General features: G+C 45.1%; 1 protein-coding gene across 1 annotated transcript in view; it reads left to right on the top strand.

Annotated features, from left to right (window-relative positions):
- The window catches only part of SPOCK1 (SPARC/osteonectin, cwcv and kazal like domains proteoglycan 1), a 479,285-nt gene that overhangs the window by 332,699 nt on the left and 127,611 nt on the right, over positions 1–18,975 (top strand). Inside the window, exon 3 of the mRNA XM_011362367.2 lies at positions 3,357–3,471. Within this exon, the coding sequence (XP_011360669.1) occupies positions 3,357–3,471 (115 nt within the window). The remainder of the gene's footprint in view (positions 1–3,356; positions 3,472–18,975) is intronic.

Here is an 18,975-nt window from a genome sequence, read left to right as displayed (position 1 = left end):
TCAAATAAACGCCGACAGCTTAATTTGTTACTGTTTTGTGGTTCTGTGAAGTTCATTTAAATAATTCGCATACATGTTTGAAGTATTCAGTCCCTAGTAATTAATTTTTAGCCGACTTGATTTCTACATGCAAATCGTTAAGGAAGTATGTGTATAGAGTTAAATAACTGATGATTTTTATTTATTAGTGTTTCGGGTTGGAGTTTTTTGTTTGTTTTAGACATGTCAGCTTCAGGGACGGAGGAGGGGTGATCTGTAATATTCGCCGAATGGTAGGGTGACAGATGGCAAAGTTGCAGAAAGAAAATTGACCAGACCTCTGGTCAGTTGACTCAGTTGAGGGAATTGCTGTATTCTGAGACAGTACGCAGAAGGTGCACTTGCCCAAGGCTGGGTACCCCATTTCTGGGGGAACACTGAGACTGCTGTTTGTGGAACATTGGGGCAGTCCTGGATGGCCCCACCGAGGCAACACCAGGCCCTCTGGCTGCCCTTCCTTTTACCCCTTAAGATTCATTCCGCACAGAAGGCTCTATACTTGGAGTGAGATGGGGCCCGAAATCAACTTTTTAAAGGAGATCCTAGGTGATTCTCATGCTGCTGGCTTTTGGTGGTAAGGAGTTTAGGTTCTGGAGTCAATCCACTGGGTGTCAGATACCCTCTGCCCCTCTCACCAGCAGACTTAAGACCTTTGTAGGATGGATGTGTGACCAGCAGCTACCTCCTTGGGTGGTTATGAGAATCCAGTAACCTAGTTAGAGAGCTTAGTTCACTGCCTGCATGTTGGAAGCCCTGGTTAAGTGTTACCATTGTTCTTGTTATTATGGAGCCTTGTTAGTCACTTTGGGAATAAAATACAGACACACAAAAACTAACAAACACCTAAGAGGTCTTTTCTAAGCACTTACAAATATTAGCTCATTTAATCCTCATGACAGCCAAAAGCCATAGTAGATACTCATATTACCCCATTTAACAGAAGAGGCAATTGAAGTGCAGAAAGGTTGGTAAGCAGTGAAGCCAGACTTTAAACTCAGAAACACTCGGCTGAGAGCCTGTGTTCTTCCAACTATGCGTGGCTGACTTATTTGCCTTGAAATTGCACTGACCATGGAGGCCGTTCCGGTTGCGGTGTGTACTTTGCTTGTTTGTAAAGTTGACTGCAGAAGCAAAAAGAAGCTCAAATATGGCCATGAAGCTTATCATGTAGGACCGCAGATTTTGACACCCATAACTCTAGACCAGCCTGTTGGTCTCCACGTCTGAGCTCCACTTCAGTGAAAATTCCAGGGATTCTGTGGCCCTTAGCACCTATCAGGGCAATGCCTCTCAGCTGGTACCTGTGGCCAGGGTAGCCAGTTGTTGGGTCCCAAGTTTCTTGAGATCTGTATATGTCTTACTTCATCCTGTGGCGGCTGAAAAGTGTGAGAAGGGGCAGTGAAGGACTGGCACAGTCATCATTAGCGGTCATCTGGTTATCAGTCTTCATTGTGGACTCACTTTTGGATGAGTCTTGGAAAGCAAATCAAAGTTGGTTGGACTGCTACCTGGGTTGGGGTGGAGGACAGTGCACAAGGAGATCACTGGCCTGAGATGCACCAGCCTCCTGGCTTCTCCTGTGGGTGTCCCCAGGACCAAGAGAGTTCCATCTGGGACCAAGAAGTTCCTGGCACAAGTTAGCTGGAGGTCCAGCCTCAGAGGACTCTGAGGGCAGGCACAGGCCCCCTGCATCTTCCTACGAGAGGAAGCCCTCAGCTAAGGAACTCTGAGTGAATACTCTCTCTACGGCTTGAATCAGCCTCTCTTGTCTTGCAGCCATTTCCTTTTGCTAAGCTGTAGCAGCCAGGTACATCCCCTGGGAAGTAGTCTCTGCCAGGTGACTCCCCTGGGGCACCAACCAGGACCCCAGTCTTACTGTTGACCTGACTGGCCTGCGAATGCAGATTTATAGTGGCCAAAGCGGCTGCGGTGGAGGAAGCTGCCCTGAGCTCTTCAAGCAACAGAAATGCCTTTGGATGGTTGTGTTCAGGTCCCTTGAGACAGTCCCGGCAGCTGTCTGAAGAAAATGAGGCTGAGATTCTGGGCCTGGGGCTGAAAAAGTGATAACTTCCTCTAAGAGCAGGGGGTCACGAGGGATGAGGGCCCCAGTGATGGAGGGGATGATGGCACATCTTATAGCAGTTTTGCTGTCCCTGCTCTGGATGCCGATTTGTTTAACCAAATGTTTGCATGGGGAGGACATGGGAAAACATCGCCTCCCTGGCTGTGGCGAGCAGTTATGAAAGATCCACCACCTAACAGGCTTCAGGCCGCAGGGCAGAGAGGTGGCTCCATTGCTTTTGTTTTGCAGAGAATCCCCTGTGGCCCCTTCTGTGCGTGATGAGCTTGGCCGCCTAAGCATGTGGAACACTGATGAGCCCAGGGCCTGCCGCTCTGTCTGCTCTAGGAAATGTTGCAATATATTTACTGCTGCCCTTGGAGACCCTTTCTCGAGTGACTTGGTTGAATCAACTTTCCCCCCTCTCATTATTCGCATGCAAAGAGCCCATTTCCTAGTCAGATGGAATATCTCATGAGGCCCAGACTTGCCTCCCTTCATTGGAGTGTGCTTGCCGCCCAGCCGGGGTGCTTTTTCTCTCTTTGCTTTTTCAAAATTCTGCCCATCCTTCAAGATCCAATTCACACATTAATGCTTCATTAATCCTTGCCCCAGGAATTGATTTCTATTTTTTTCTCCAGCTCTGTTATCACTTTATATGCCCGTCATGACCCTTATCTGATTCTCCCTAGCACAATAAATATTTATGGGTAGGCTTTTTTCCCCTTCCGTATTGTATTGTAACTGTGTGTGGCACAAAACTATCTTGCACATCCTGAAGTTCTTCGCAAAACTTAAAATAGGCTTATTTATGCACATTGTCTGTGTAGATTGAACTAAAGCCAAAGAAACCCTGTCCTCAAGGACTTTTTATATTATAAGAAGTAAGTAAAACTAGGCACAGATGAAGTCATAAAAAGCAATAGCAGACAAATAACCAAAGGGAGAAAAGTAGCTCTTGGTCCTTGGAGCATAGAAGATTCTAAAGGATTTTAAAAGTAATTCCCACTGAAGACGAAGGTACTGAAACTCCCCACGGCACAAAGGGATCACTGTCCTGATGCTGAAGAAAAACATGGTCAGTAGACACAGAATTCCCCTGGTTTGGGTTTTCACAGCAATCTCTACCAGCCTAAGAAAACAAAGCAGAGTGCAAACACATGGTCTGTTTACTTCCCACTTGTCTATTTGAGTAGAAATAGAAATTAATTTTTTCCTGGTGACCCTAACCACCCTCTTCTTGTTCTTTTTGCCTCAGCCCTGGACCCATCCAAAGACCCCTGCCTGAAGGTAAAGTGCAGCCCTCACAAGGTGTGTGTGACCCAGGACTACCAGACTGCTCTGTGTGTCAGCCGCAAGCACCTGCTTCCCAGGTAAGGCGGGAGGCTGGGAGGTGTTCTCCAGCTGGTAAATCTGAGAGTACCCCACATCTGAGTGGGACAGCAGGCAGAGGGAGGGCAGATGTTTATGTCGCCATTTTTTAATGGTGCTTGATGCCTCCATTCCTGCCATGCTGTTCAAACCCAGATTTACAAAGAATGTCAGTATCTTTATTTCCTTTAAATCAACTTTATTTGACCCTGAGCAGAGGAACAGAAAATCCTTTCTTGGTCATTGTTGGCACTGTTCCTCCTCCTGGGGTGACCCTAGGATCCAGGAAGTTTCTGGCTAAGAAAACAGCGGTGAACCTTCAGTCTCCTGGTTGCTACCGAAGTCCTCACTGTGGAAATCCTTCGAGGTCCCTTGAGGCCCGAGGACTGTCTGCTTCCATGACCATGTAGGACATGGGCATCTCTGCCAGGCCAGGGGCCCTGGTTTGGGATCCTGGTACATCCAGACCACCATACCAGCATTCCTCCTGGGAACATATCTTGCTCTTTCCTCGGGAGGAAGCACCTGGTCTCCCCACACTTCTTGAGGGTCCTTAGAGCCTTTGCCTCTTACCCCCCACCCACTCCCAGCATTATCATTAGGAGTCTGCAAATGACGGAATGAGCCTGGATTTCAGGCCGCTTCTGCCTTCAGTCCTGCAAAAATATTCAAAGCAAGAAAGCAGACACAGAAACACAAAAAGTGGACTTTCTTTAAGAATGGGATTGGTTGAGGTAGAGGTGGGGGAAAGGTGCCTCTTCTGTCTCTCTCCTTGTACTGCCCGGACAGTGGGGAGGTGGAGCAGTGGGCATTGGAGTTGTGACACCTGGTGATACCTGGTTCTGGATTCGGCAACTTGCTCTGACATTCACCTGCATCATCCTAGGCAAAGAAAGCAGCCTTTCTGAAACTCGATTCCCACTGAGATCTGCCTCCCTATAACTTTTGCTCCTTAGTAGCAGTTCGGCCCTGGAACCCTGCAGAATGTGTCCTGTCCCATCCTGTCCCATTCCTTAGTTCTTAAAGACTCAGCAATGCTGGCCCCTTTGGCTGCTTCTCTTGGGATATGTTTTAATTATCCTCAGTCTCTTAAGTCAAGGGTCCCCAACCCCTGGGCCGTGAACCTGTACCAGTCTGTGGCCTGTTAGGAACCCAGCTGCACAGCAGGAGGTGAGCAGCGGGTGAGTGAGTGAAGCTTTATCTGTATTTGCAGCCGCTCCCCAGAGCTAGCATCACTGCCTCAGCTCCACCTCAGATCCTCAGGCATTAGATTCTCATAGGAGCACTGGTCCCAGGTGCCAAAAAGGTCGGGGACCGCTGTGGTTCCTAAGTGATTCCCTTTGAGCGGAATCCCCGCCCCTCTGCCTCTGCAAACATGCTACCTGCAACGACAGTCCTAGCCTCCGTGCTCAACTAAAAATAGTCAGCCTTTGTCTCTGTAAGACTGAGATGTGAATTATTATAATCTACTTTTCTCTTTCCCAGACAAGAGTGCTCCCCCTGGAAGTAAAGACAGATCTCACCCCCCAAAACTCTTCCAGGCATTGGGCTCAGCACTTGCATCCTTGAATTTTTCCAGCCATTTTGTCAAATTGGTATTTATTTTTTGTCTCCACTCTAAAGATGAGAGAACTGAGGCAAAGAGGTATTAGTAATTTGCTTGTATATCTAGAAAATGGCAGCCATGATTCATATCGAGGACCGTCTAGATCTAGAGTTTACCATGTGTTGGCCTCTTCGTTTGACCTGTCCTTGTCTATCCATTTATTCATTGTCATTCAATAAAAGGGCATTGAGTACCACTGTGTGCCAGGTTTATGTCAGGCACCAAGGCTAGAGAGGTAAACAAGAGACCCTATTCCCAGCCTCAAGGAAAAGCAAGTTCATTGCAGAGTGGAATGTAAAAAATAATTTTTTTATACTATAAATTCTTTTTAAAGCATGGATATTCTGAGAAAACTATCCTAGATTCTCTTGCCACCCTTGATTTCTTCCTTCTCTGGAGGAGCGAGGCTAGGGCCTCTTTTGCTGCACATACCTGAATACCCTTTGGAATAGAGCTCTAGGTTGTTTAGCCATCTGGTTTTGTGTGTGTGTGTGTGTGTGTGTAATGCGGAGAGTCCATTGTCTGTTTCCTCCTAGAATACAGCCCTTTCTGGAAGTGCCAGATAAGAGATTTTTAGTTTTAAGCTCAAATCTTTTTGAGACGGAGGCAGCAAACTCATTGGTATTCAGGCCAATCCAGATGTAAATGGTGTTTTTCTGGGCATGCCATGTTTCTGTGTTGGAAGCACCAACACCTTTTTGCTTGTGTTGAAAGTGTAATCCTCATCTCCTGGTGACCACAAAATTGCAGTGTCTCAAAGCATGGATTTGGAAATGAGACCAATCTAAGCTCATTCCGAGGTTATGTGACCTTGGCAAATTACTTTCCAAATCTGTGCTTCCTCATCTGTAAAATGGGTTTTTCTATTGCCTCTTCTATTTGCTGGGATACATTCTCTAGTTATTCTTACAGAGAGGGTTTATGGGTAGTACATTTTACAAATCCTTGCATAGGGTATTTTGTGTGTATGTTTGTGTGAGAGTTCAATTAGATAAAGGTGTATAAAGTACATAGTCTAGCACCATAAAATGACAGCTCTTTTCTAATTACTAAAGCAGGTAATTGTTCTTATTGTCTGATTCGTTTTGGAAGGTCAGCCGGGAAGCCCCAAAGTTGCATGCTCTTGAAAGAAAAGAGCTCGCTCCAGGTGCCCTGGCCCCCTCCCAGTCCGCCCTTGCAGCTCCTGCCTGGGGAAGCCTGCAAGGTTTAGTGTGAAAGTCACAGTGTCATTTTTGCTGCCCACTTGCTTTGTGACTCACAGCAGATAAGGACCAAGAAGATGACTGTATTTCTGATAACAGTGTCCCTTGGTTCATTGGAAAAGCAAGTCCAAAGAAGAGGCTGATTGATGAAGTATGCCACTCCCTTCTTAGGATTTTGGAGGCAGCCTGGACTGGGGAGGCCCTGTGATGGCGTTGGCTGCAGTTGGGGGTCCAGCCTCCCTCCCCTCCCTCTCAGAGTCTGAATTACTCAGCTCACCATATCAGCCAAGTGCATCCTCTTCTTAGGGTCTTGGACACCTTCCCAGATGAAACATCTGTTCTTCTACATTATACTTCAGGGGTCCCCTCTGACCAAGGAGACCATGTTGACAACTCCACATATTCATCAGTCAGGGAAGTAATCTGTCTCTCTGTGAAACATCTGTAGGCAATTCCATGAGCCAGTCTGGCCTCTGCAGCAGCTCGAGAGGCAAAACCTGCCTGTCAGGCAGGCAGGAGGGTACACACATGGAGGGGCGGCTGGGCCAGCCTTGGGCTGATTATGAGGCTGCAGATTTAGGCTGTCTTTGCAAGCAGACTGAGAGAGGACAGTGAGCACATCAACGAGAGAATTTCATTAGCTTTCTTTGCTTGTGCAGGTTGAGTGGAGAAGCCAGCGGTTCAGTGTACACATCGGTGACTGTAGAGTTCAGGGCAAGTAATTTTGGTAGGGGTCCAAGCGGGGCAACCAGCCCTCCCCCTGATGGAATTATTTTCCTTTATTAGGGTAGTTTTGGGATGTGAGTTTGTATTTGGTTTCTTTTAGAGGCTTCAGCTAAACTAACATACTTTTTGGAGAATTTTCTTTGGAAATTCTTTGTTTCATCTCTTCTGGCCGTTAAGCTTGGGAAAAGGAGAATTCTTGGTAGTGTATTTGCCTTTCTGGTTCTCCACACAGGTCATTTATACACTAAAGAGCAGTGTGAAGGCAGCATGGAATCAGGAAGCCTTCTCTTAAGTGACTTTTAAAATATATTGTATTTTTTATAATGGTACTTGTTACTTTTTATAGAAAACACTGACAATATAGAAAAGTAAAAAGAAACAAGAAATAGGCAGTGGTCATATAATCTAAAAACAGGAATTGAAACATTCCAGAATATTTTCTTCCATTCTTCTAGTCATAGGTTTTGTTTATTGGTTTATTTTTTGTCAAAAACTTGATTATCGATGATGCCTAAAAGTTTATATTGGCCTCTTCTCAGTTAATATTTATAAATGAGTATTTTTATGATTCTACAAACCCTTTATATATTTAAATTTTAGTGATGTGTAACATACTATACAAAAAATAACTTGAAATGGATCATATACCTAAATATAAGAGCCAAGACTATAAAACTTTTGGAAGAAAACAGGAGTAGCAATCTTGGATTTGACAAAGACTTCTCAAATAGAACATAAAAACACGAATTATAAATGCCAAAAAAAAAAAACAAAACACCTCAACAAGTTGGATTTCATCAAAATTAAAAACTTTGACCTTCAAAAGACACTGCTATGAAAATGAAAAAAGCCACACTGGGAGAAAATATTTGCCAAACATATGTCTGACAAAAGATCCGTATCTAGAATGTGCAATGAAAGCATATGTCTATGCAAAGGCTCACTCACAAATGTTCATAACAGCTTTACTGGCAATAGCAAAAAGCTATAAACAACCCAAATGTCAATCAACAGATGAATGGATAAACTATGGTATATCCAGTAGACTGGAATACTACTCAGCAATAAAAGAAGTAAGCTATTAATACATGCAACAGCGTGGATGAATTTCACAAGTATGCTGAGTGAGAGAAGACCAAAAAAAGAAGAGTATATACCATATGATTTCCATTTATAAGAAATACTAAATAATGCAAGCTAATTTATGGTGACAGTAAGTCTCTCATTGGTTGTCTGGGGGAGCAGGTGGATGAAATGCCTGAGCAATTGCTAAGGCTCGATAATGGAAAATGGATCCTCAGAGAAGAGAGACAGTTAAGGCAAACTCTGGTCTTAGATGCCAAAGATCCTCCTGGCAAATGGGTTTGTTTGAGGAGGAAGAGTTTTTAATACAGCAGTGTGTTATTCTTCCTGACTTTAGTTTTAAAAATATTCTCTTAGGCTTTAAAGAAAACATCCCGTAAGGGCCAGAGGGATGGACAGAGAGTCTTACCACCTGCAGAGGACTCTGCAGCCTGGGACTGGCTGCCAGTCAGGACAGCTGGTTCTGATTTATTGTTCTGGGTAGGTGAGAGATGGGGAAGGGCAGAGGCTTCTCCCTACAGAGCGCTGAACATTGATTTTACCTCTCTGTTGCCATTGATTTTTATTTGGAGAATGGAAAATTGAAGCATTTGTTGTAAGCCTCCCAGACAAGCCATATTCTCAGATTCTGCAAGTGCATTGTGAGGAGGAAGAAAGGCGTGCACCCTTGCAAGCCTTCGGGGAGCAGTGGTAACTAATCTGGTTTTAAATAAGGAGCCTACTGTTCAATGGGCTGGGCCTTTCTAACGCAGTGACCCTTTATCTCCACTTCCTAATTATCTGGAATAACAACGAATTCTCTGCAGCAGCAAAGAATTCAGATTCAGTGGAGGCTCCTAGTGTAGTAGACCAATCTGAGTGCTTTCTATCTTTTATGTGAACTTGAAAAAAAGAATCAAAGTGTTTGAGGTCAGAGAGAAGTACATCACAGAATGTGCCTCAAATACCAAACTCTCAGAGGATATTTGAAAGGATGATGGTTATTTCATCTCAGTTTTGTTTTACAACAAAGACTGCCTCCCGCTATTGGGTCTTTGAATGGGTTGATTATACATACACATATCTCTCTCGGTTTGGAAGACAAATGGCTACGTGGAAGGTGGGTGATTCCTAGGTGCCTGGATGGCTTTCTGGTGCTTCACGACTCGAGGCATTGGCAATTACTCAAGTGCAATCGTGCTGACATCCCCCCAGTATGATTTTATATTTACGTAGGTCACACCCGTTCTCCAGGGGGCCCATGCATTGCCTTGTGTTCTGTTTCTGCCTTGGGGGATCTTCATTTGTCACGTTCTGGGTCTGGGTAGGGTGGTAATGAGGGCTTGGTGCTATTTCTAGGCTGTCTGTGGAATTAAAGCTGAATTTTGGGTTGGGGCCCACTTTCGAATCAGTCACCTTTATAAAAAGATAAAGCACTACAGTCTGTTTTGCAAAGACCTGCTACTGGGCCCTGTGAAGAACAAAGGGAGAGTAGTTAGTTCAAGAGATGCCATTTACTGGCCACCTACTATGTTAGGCACACGTGGCAGAAGGGTTCTTGCTGACTTCTCCCAACAGTCAGTTAGGTCTGTATTATGATCCCCATTTTTCAGATGGGACTATTGAGGTTTTAAAAGTAACTGCTTTGATTGCACAGGGCCAGGAAGGGGCAGATTTAGAATCAGAATGGAAGAATGCCATGCGGCCTCCTTTGCTGCAGTCATGGGTGTGAGCTCTTACTGGCTGGTATAAGTTTCCTGCAGTGCTGAAGCCCACAAGCCACCAGTCCATCTGCTCCTGGTCCACGAGGCACCACTAGGCACAGGCCTGGGCTATTCTCTCCCAATTCCTGCTCCTTACAGAGAGATCAGTGGGGGCCTACGTGTTAAACCTATTGCCTCTTTTCTGTGCCATAAGCAATAATTCTGGGTTCGTTTTTCCCCTTTGCATTTGTTTTTAAAAAGCAATCCTTCAAACTACATGTCACTTAAACATAGTGATATTTAATAACTTTAAAATACAGCCTTTTTTTTTTTTTTTTTTTTAAAACAACTGAAGTACTGTATATCTCTGCCTGTAAGGACCCAGATGCTCCTGGGGCCTTCACTGACAAAGATTTCTTAACTCAAGCAAGCCAGTTACCTTCTCTTTGTTTTTTTTTTTTTTTTTTTTCCTGATACTGAGGGTATTGATTAGACAATCTTGATGACAAGAGTAGCAGAGAGTAAAAAGCAATTCATAATGGCGATGTGAACAATTGGGTGGAATTTCTAGTCCCTTGGAGCAGAGGGGATGGAGAGGCAGATCTTATATTGTGAGGCAAATTCACTAGGCAAGTTTTATAAATGCATTAAAAAAATACACCAGTCGTGACTGCCGGTAAAATTTGCCAGACCCATATTGTGCTCTGCCTTATTTTTTGTTGTTGTTGTTTTTTGTTTTCGGTTTTGTTTTAAACCAGACGAGGTCTCCCAATAAGATGAATGGCCTTCTGCCTGGCTGGCCCGTTTCTGAGTGTGGCTTGAATGGACCAGAGCCTCTGCCCCACTAGAGTCCTTCCCTAGCACTGTCCACTGGGCTGTCATCTCCCCCTCCCAGGCTGCCCTGCTAAGGAATTCCTTCCACCAGATGGGGCAGTTCCTATTTTCAGTGAGCACCAAAGCACTGAATCATTTCTTTGTTTGTTTGTGTGTTTTTTTTTTTTTTTAGCCATGTCCTATCTGGAGAAGATTGAATTGTTTTGTTTTGTGGTAGAATTCCTAGTGTGTGCCTGTGCCCAGATGCCACGTTGCTGGAAAATGAGAAAGCCAAGTGTCTGGGAAGCTGGGAATGGCAGTTTCTAGGGCACAGACTAACTTAGTAGTGCCCTCCCACTTGCTCCCTCCATCTCTGTTGAAAAGCATGAAGTGCCCTGCCCTGCTCTGTGGTTCCGCCTACAATGACAGGGCTGCAGTTGTTCTGTTTATTGGTGTCTGTGCACATTAAGGAATGTATATTTCAGGCATCAGATTTAAGTCGATTAGAGGAGGTTGAGATGGGTGTGCTGATTTGAAGAGATAATCACTAGGTGTGCTTTCCACCAGGGCTCAGGGCATCTGGGTGCCACACAGGTGTAAATCATTATATTAGCACATCCGCCTCTAAACACTAAGAAACAGACAAGCTCAAGACCCCCTGCAGCTCACTGAAGATGTGAAGGTGCCTGCATATTCTAGAGGCACTTTATAGTGTCTAGGTGTCCAAGTGAAGCAACGCATGTGTGACCCCTCACAAAACACGTCATCCTCTTATTCAAAAGCGATCAGATTGAATTTTACCACTTTTGCTAACTCGTTTAATTTTCCGAAACCTCTTTCCTTCGCTTTTGTTATTAATAAATCTACTGTGGCCTGCTTTGCTGCTCTGCCTAAACTCGTTAAGATCCCAACTCACAGGTTTTCAGTTTAGACATTTTATATCTGATTAATTCAACAGATGAACCGTGAAAGACGCTCTTTATGGGTACCAGACACCACAGTAAGGCCCATCTGGGGCACTGACCATGTGGGTTCTGGGGCCAGAAAATGGACTCAGGATGATTTAGACAGGCATCCAAGGCTATCTTTAGAAGTACTTTTGTTTTAAATAGAATGTTCTCAAGCTAATGTTCTGTCTTTAATGTTCCTCGCAGAGAGAATGGGCAGGAGGGCAAGGTCTTCCATGCGGAGGGACAGAAGAGATGAAAGTTAATTAGTTCGGGGACCTTGGTACCTTTCCAAGGCATTCTCTTAAATGCTCTTTTCATGGGCACACACTGAAAGGGATGTGGCTCTGTTACTGAGTAGTGAAAGTCCCCTCTTCTGGCCTGCCTTGGCCATGATCCTGCCACAGCTGGAAGTGCTGGTGTGTCATGCTTCCCACTTACCTGATCGGAGGGAGGAGGCCCTGGATCAAACCACCCACGGCGATGAAGAATTCTCAGGTGAAGGCAAAGGGGCGGGGCTCCCCTCTGGCCTGGAATTAGAATCCTGTCCTTGGCAGATGTCAGGGGAGTCAGTCTGTGAATACGGTGATGGTGATGAAGGCCTTTTGAACTTGAGTCCCTCCTGTCATCATTTTGGCAGGACTAGCTCTCAGAAATCAATTCACATACACCAGTGATGATGGGTTAAAGGTCATTAATTCAGATTCCACTTCGTTGGCATCTGAAAATTTCTTTATTTCACAAATATTTATGGTGCCTTCCTTTGTTATGTGCTGCTGTGTGTTTTGAATTCTGATATGACTGGACATGGTCTACCTTTGTGGAGATTAAAGTTTATTGGAAAAGACAGATAAAAAGAAATTATGTATATAATAAATTATGATAAGCATTAGGCAGGATAAGAGCAGGGTGCCAGAAGGAAGCATCGCTTTAGGTTGGGTGAATGGGGGAGACCTCTAGGGGAGGCGAAAGGTGGTAGGTGCCAGGTGGGAAGAATCGGGACAAATGTTCTGGGAGGAGGGAACATCCTTTGCAAAACTTGAGTCAGGGAAGAGGAAGGGACTCGGTGTCCTCAAGGAAGTGAGAGGAGAGACCTGTGCTGCAGGAACAGTGACTGAGGGTCTTGGCTGCATGAGGCTGGAGAGGGAGGTGGAGCCAGAAGAGCCTTGAAGGCCATGGGGCAGATTAGCCTTGAAGGCCATTTGTGAAGGGACATTTTGTGTGGCTTTAAGTGGGAGAGTGACAGAATCGTGTGGCTTAGGATGGACTGAATTTTCTTGAGTAATTGTTATTTAAACCAGATTGTGTGCTGTGTGAAAGAAGCTGAAGGGGTGTGAGTGTGTGTGTGTGTGTGTGTGTGTGTGTGTGTGTGAGAGAGAGAGAGAGAGAGAGAGAGAGAGAGAGAGAGAGAGAGAGAGAGAGTGTTATATGTGCTCACGTGAAGATCCTGAAGATCTCTTCATTGAAGCTTATAGCCTAATAGGAGAAAGTAGGGACACAAATGTACATAATCTAAGCTAGAAAATAAAAAAAATTCATGAAATAAGTTTCTAAGAGGAGAGCAACCACTTGTGGCTGCAGTCGGGGTTGGGACATAAGAGGAAAGCTGAGAAGAGACAGCATTAACTAGTGGTTTAAGAACATGTGAGGACACTCTGGCTCAGACACATTATGACTTGCTCAGTAATGCACAGCCTTATGGGGCAGAGACAGGGGACCTGAGCAAGACTGCCCCAAAGCCCATCTTCTGTGTAAGAGCCACTCTACCCTCCAAACACTTTCCTGAACTAACTATCTGTTTCCTTATCAAATGATGACTTTAAAACCCATATTGTGATATCGTGATAAGGAAAGCAGTAAGCATAGTGCTGGTACATAGTAGGTGCTTAATAAAGTTAGTCTCCCATTGGAACCTCTAGTTCCCAAAGGAACAATTAGATGGGGGAACAGTCTTTGCCAGCTTCACATAGTTGCTCAGACTTGTATGAGCTCACAGATGCAAAGGCCCTGCTATTTTCAGTGTTCTGGGTGGTGTCAGTTGTCATGATCAGTAAGTTCTCTACGGACAGAGTGCACACTCCCCTCCTCGTTATGCTTATCCATTTACTTGTAATGTCCAGATCCCCTCTGGGATGCGAGCTCAGGTCTTGGCACAGTGTAGGGATTCACAACATATTGATGGATGAATGAGTCAGTTAAGTCAGGGGGGAGCTGACGTTGTAGGTCCAGGCTGACGTTGTTAGCTGGGAGCTGATAGGTCAGCCAGGCGCAAAGCAGCGCTCCGAGTAAGGGTCAGGGCTGTTTATATCAGAGGGCAGAGGTGTATCCTGTTTCCTTTTGTTTTCTGCACAGAACCTACTACATTCCTGGACACCCAGAAAATGCTCAGAAAGTGCCCGTGAAACTCCATGGGGAAACGGGAAGAAACATGTCAGTCTGGTGTGAAAATAGCCCTTTTCTTAGGAGAGAGCAACGTGCTCGAGACTCTGCACTCCTCCCCACCCTGGTGACTGCTTCTTTGGGCCTTCATCTCTGCCTTCTTCTCTCTGTACTAAGTGACTGAGCACACCTAAAGGTCCGCTCTCTGGGGACACAGGCTTGGCCTCGGTGGTGATAAGGCATCATTCGTCTCACTGAGTCTCTCAAAGCTGGAGGTCTGTGTTATTCAGAGTGCTGCATAATGGCCTTCGAATCCGCCTTCAGGAAGGAAAAAGGAAAGGGACACGTACTGGGCACCTGCTCTGCTGGCTGTCGGAGCAGGGCATGCCCACCACTCCCTCTGACCCTGGCCTAAATCCATCTTCCTGCTTCATCCAGGAGACTTGCAGGCTCCAGATGCCTTCTCTCTGAGCTCTGACTTCTCTGCCCCTTGGCCCATGGGACTTGCCCTTTTTGTCCTTCAGAATAAGACAGGATAGGACTGTCTACAGCCCATGTTGCCCGCTCAACTAGGAGGACGCCTGGGAAGGTAGCAGACAGCATTCTTATGGGCCCATCTTCTCTATCCCAAGGCGAAGCCAGTGTAGAGGGGCTGGGTGATGAGCTGCCCACCCCCTGAGAGGGTTTTCTGTTGGTGACGTCTACACATTGGTCCAGGTTCTGCTCTGGAATAGCACCGGGACACGCTGGTTTACGATTCCCTGAGGCAAGACATTCTGAGCATCTGGTCTGTACATGAGAGGGGTGGTGTTGGAGCTGGCCTTTGGGAAAGGGTGGGAGGACACTGGCAGGAAAAGATAACTGTTGGAGAAAACACAAGGGCAATGGAGTTAGCCTTCGTTCTAGGCCACCCATCCAGAAAATTCCCCAGCACTGAAGGGCACAGAGGCAAGCAGGAGCTTATCTGGGCTCCAGCTTCTTTCCTTCAACATTGACCATGAAGAAAGCTTCCAGAGCAGGGGAAGAGTCGTGATGCTGATGTGGCAGTACCTGCCTTCCGTGGCACTTTGGTGAATGGCCCAGTGTCGAGGGTTTGTGGATGTTGGCATTCAGCTGCATCTCCTTGAAAGCCACGTTTCTATCAGCTCCCTGCCTGTCTCTCGGCCTGTATTGACAAAAGCAGTGTCCCCGATGCTGTCTACCCACTTCTTCATTTTGCTAACTTGTTTTTCCTAAGATAGATCGTGTGCAGCCCTGCCAGAACAGAGTGCTTTGCTGCTGGTGACTAGAAAACAACTATGAGTATTTTTTTCTCTCATACACTCATCCATAATAATTAATTGCACCCCGAGAATGCAAGCACATGTTTTCTAAGATTGTAGCAGCAGAGCCTTGGTGGAAATGCACGTGTTAGTACTCACCCTTGTGTGTGCACCCAAGCTTACACACATTTAGCTGGAAGCTGTGTTAGCAAAACGCTCAGTTCTGGCCCCTCCTGCGAAGAGGCAGGTTTGTGGATGCTCAGGGAGGGAGGCCAGATGAAATTCTTGGTCTTGGGCTTGCTTGCTTATCATTTGATTTTTTTTTCCAATTAGCACATCCATTGCTAAAGATTTCCTCTAAGGTCTCGAGGCTAGAAAGGGTCTTTCCTTTCTTGGGCCAGCAGACAAAGATTAAATGAGTAATCAAATAGGAATGCTGAAGGTCAATGGGTAATAGTAACAGTGTCTTTTCTGCCCCTTTTAGGAAGAAATGGATTTTTAAAGCAGAGTGCATGGCTATCCATAATCCTAAGAGAATAAAGAAAGCTCAACTGTTTACTTACATTTCCCTAATAGCTCGCTTTTACACTGCTGGCTTGGCACTTTTCCTTAACAAAGCAGAATTCTAGTTGGGGTGTGCGTATGTGTGTGTGCACGTGTGCAGACTGTTTCTGCGTGTAGGCCCCGGTGGCCATGCTCATTAAACAAGCTGAACTTTGAATTAAAACCCTATTGTCTGCCTCACAGAGTCCCGTGGTGCTTTCGGCTATGCTCCGTCACTCTCATAATGGAAGGTGACTGAAGAAGCAGTCTCCAACCAGTTAGTGGAATTTGCATAATCACATCAGCCTGCTTATCTTCATGATCTGGTCAGGGAACACTGAGGGCATTGTGAGTTTAGCCCGGAAGTAGGTTTGACTGGGATCCCTAGACATATATATTTCATTTCAAGTGGAAGGAAACCTGGATTCAAGTAATGGCCAGGAATGTGTGCGGTACCAGAGACCCGGGTTTGTGATCCAGCAGGTTCCTTTTCTTCTTGCCCTTTGCCCATTGGTCACACGGATTGCTTGGGCACTCTTAGATGTAGAACGGTTTGGGGGAGTCCTGAAATTAACAGCCAACTTCTTGCCATGTAGGGATTTTCTTGCATACGTGAGCAGTCTGTGAGAATCTCTAGTGTCTCAAGATGTGAAGGAGAACAAAACAGTTCAGGCAGCACCTACCCTGCACAGATTCAACCATTCAGAGTGATGTGATCGTAACCACTATATGCAATGTATGTTACAGCAAGTGCATTAAATGCACCACTATCACTCTCTTTGCCCAATTTCTGGCCTATAGTAGGTGCTTAATAAGAATTTGCTGAAAAAGTAAAGATTATCTCTAGCATCCTAACCACATTTGGATTATTTATACCTTCAGTTTTGGTAGCTTTGTTTAAACAGATTCTCAAAATATAGTAATGTGGAAATTTGGTTCAGATTGGTTGATTTGACTCTTTGGTCTTCACTGAAAATTCTAAGGGCTAGTCAGAGAGCTCCCTCCTTTTCAGCCCTCCTACCTGCACCTGGGAGGCCTTTCTTTTATTCCAACCACTCTGGCTTCTTTGAATACTACTGGAGAAGTGGGGGACTGGCAGACAGGTGTGGTTTAGGCAACATGCATCCCTTTAAAAATTCTGAAAATACGTTTCTTTTTTAGCTTTTGAATAAATTAAATCAGCAGTACATGGCTGTGAGACAGTCACATGGCGGAGACACACAGAGTGACCGAGCAGAGGTTCCCTTTCTCCCAGCCTTGGTCCTGCCTCACCGAGGGTGCCTTCCACGTTAGGGGTGTGCCGCCTTAATCGTTTTCAGTTCATTTACACTGGCACATGCAGTGATTCTGGAATCTCTCATCCAGCTCTTGAATCTTCTCATCTGTGAAAAGTAGGTGCTTTCCTTGCAGCCTTGGCCCTTATACAGCTTAGGTAAAAGGCAGTCATGGAGGCTCAAGTTGAAATGAACCATAGTCCAGAGGGTGCTGTTCACATACACCCGGAGCGATATTCATGCTTTTGGAATTGAATCTATATCAGACACATACCTTTTTGGTGGCCCCGGTTCTGCTTGAAAACTTTAAAAATATGTACTTTTCCTATGAGTTTGAAGTTGCTTTACAAACCTGGCTTGGCGATGGTTTAGAAGCATGTCTGATGATTCCCTGCTTATTCTGGGGCCTTCTTGTCCCTTCCGATGTGTTTAAGCCTCGACTTGGAATGCATCATGAACCTCACCCTCTTTACCTAGGCCAGGTCAGGTAGGGTGAAGCCACACAGAAGTGCTGGCTTTCCTGTGGTTGATATGCCATCTTGAATCAATGGATGAATCAATGGATCAGTGGATGCTCCAATCTGATAACTGGAAGCCCACCTTGTGGATGTAGACCCTCCCATCCCACACAGGTCTGCTTTGCTCATGAAGTCTCCCTGACTCACTCCGCAGCAGAGCTTCCTATGTTCTGTCATAACTTTTTTCCCTCTTGGGGCTGTTGGGACGAGTAAATGAGACGATTAATGTAAAGGGCTTAAAACCATGCCTGGAGCAGGCTTCAAAACGTGGTCGTTATTATTGGTGGTAGTAACAGTTTAGTAGCAGCAGAATAGTTAAGTCCTCAATAAAAGTTTAGCTGCTGTTATTATTATTATATATTTGTCCTTTAAAATGTCAAGCTTCTCAAGACAGTATGTCATACACCATCTGAGTACCCCGAAGCACTTAGGACACTCCTAGGCATTGCAGGGGGAATGAGTCTTCTTTTTTATACTTCTCTCATAAATGTCTGTTTATTAGGAAAATTGGACTCTGGACAGAAGGTCTGGGACCTTCTTCATTTGAAAAGGAAGGAGAGTCATGAGTCTATAGATACCAGTATGGAGAATGTCTCACGTGGGAGCCTGTCTCTCTCATCAAAGCAGCTTTTGTAAATGACAGAGGCCATTATGGTCTTCCTGTGTAATTTTATGACTTAGTATAATGACTCGAATAACCCTAACAACAGAGGAATTACAGCATCGCTTTACATGACAGATTATCCCAATGGTTAACATGTTTTTCATTTCAATTAACATTCATTATTTTGTCTCTGGTTCAAAAGAGCCACATGTGAACTATCAGAGTATCTTCCATCCTTGTTTTAGAAGCAATTACTTCTTATTTTCCCAGCAAATTCAATTTTGTTTTTGAATGGGCAGTTCGATATTAACAGGAAAATAAAATGCATATAATGCTGGCTGCCAGCAGACAAACACTGTGAATATTGGAATGGGTTCTTGGGTGGATTCTCCATGCCTCTGAGCTGACAGGTCTGCCTTAGAGACTTAGAGATCAGGTGGGGGAACAAAGGCAGGACAGAAAAAGAAGGTCCTGGAACTGGGATGGGTTATATAAGCCTTAGTTTTTTCCTCCTGTAAATGGGGGCGATAATAGCATCTGCCATCAGAGGGTCATTGTGTGTGAGGAACTAGGGAGATGTGTTTAGGGCACTTAGACTGGCATGTACTGATCACACAAGACAATGGGAGTGCTGCTGCTATTATTATCTGGAATTGTTTTACTCTTTCACCAGCTGTTCTTATGCAGAGTAAAACAGTTCTAGCTAAAGTTATACACACCTGTTAGAATGCACAATGTATTAAATAAAATGAAAGGCCCCTGTTCAATAACTGAAAGAAAACGAGTTAACAATTCTATATATATATACTCTTAGCAGCCCCCACCCCCACCGCATCATTAAAATATTGTTGACACAGATTGTTAAAT

This window comes from Pteropus vampyrus, unplaced genomic scaffold (genome assembly GCF_000151845.1).
Source record: "Pteropus vampyrus isolate Shadow unplaced genomic scaffold, Pvam_2.0 Scaffold74, whole genome shotgun sequence".
NCBI classification, from domain to species: Eukaryota; Metazoa; Chordata; class Mammalia; order Chiroptera; family Pteropodidae; genus Pteropus; species Pteropus vampyrus.
This window is presented reverse-complemented; position numbering and strand designations above follow the sequence as displayed.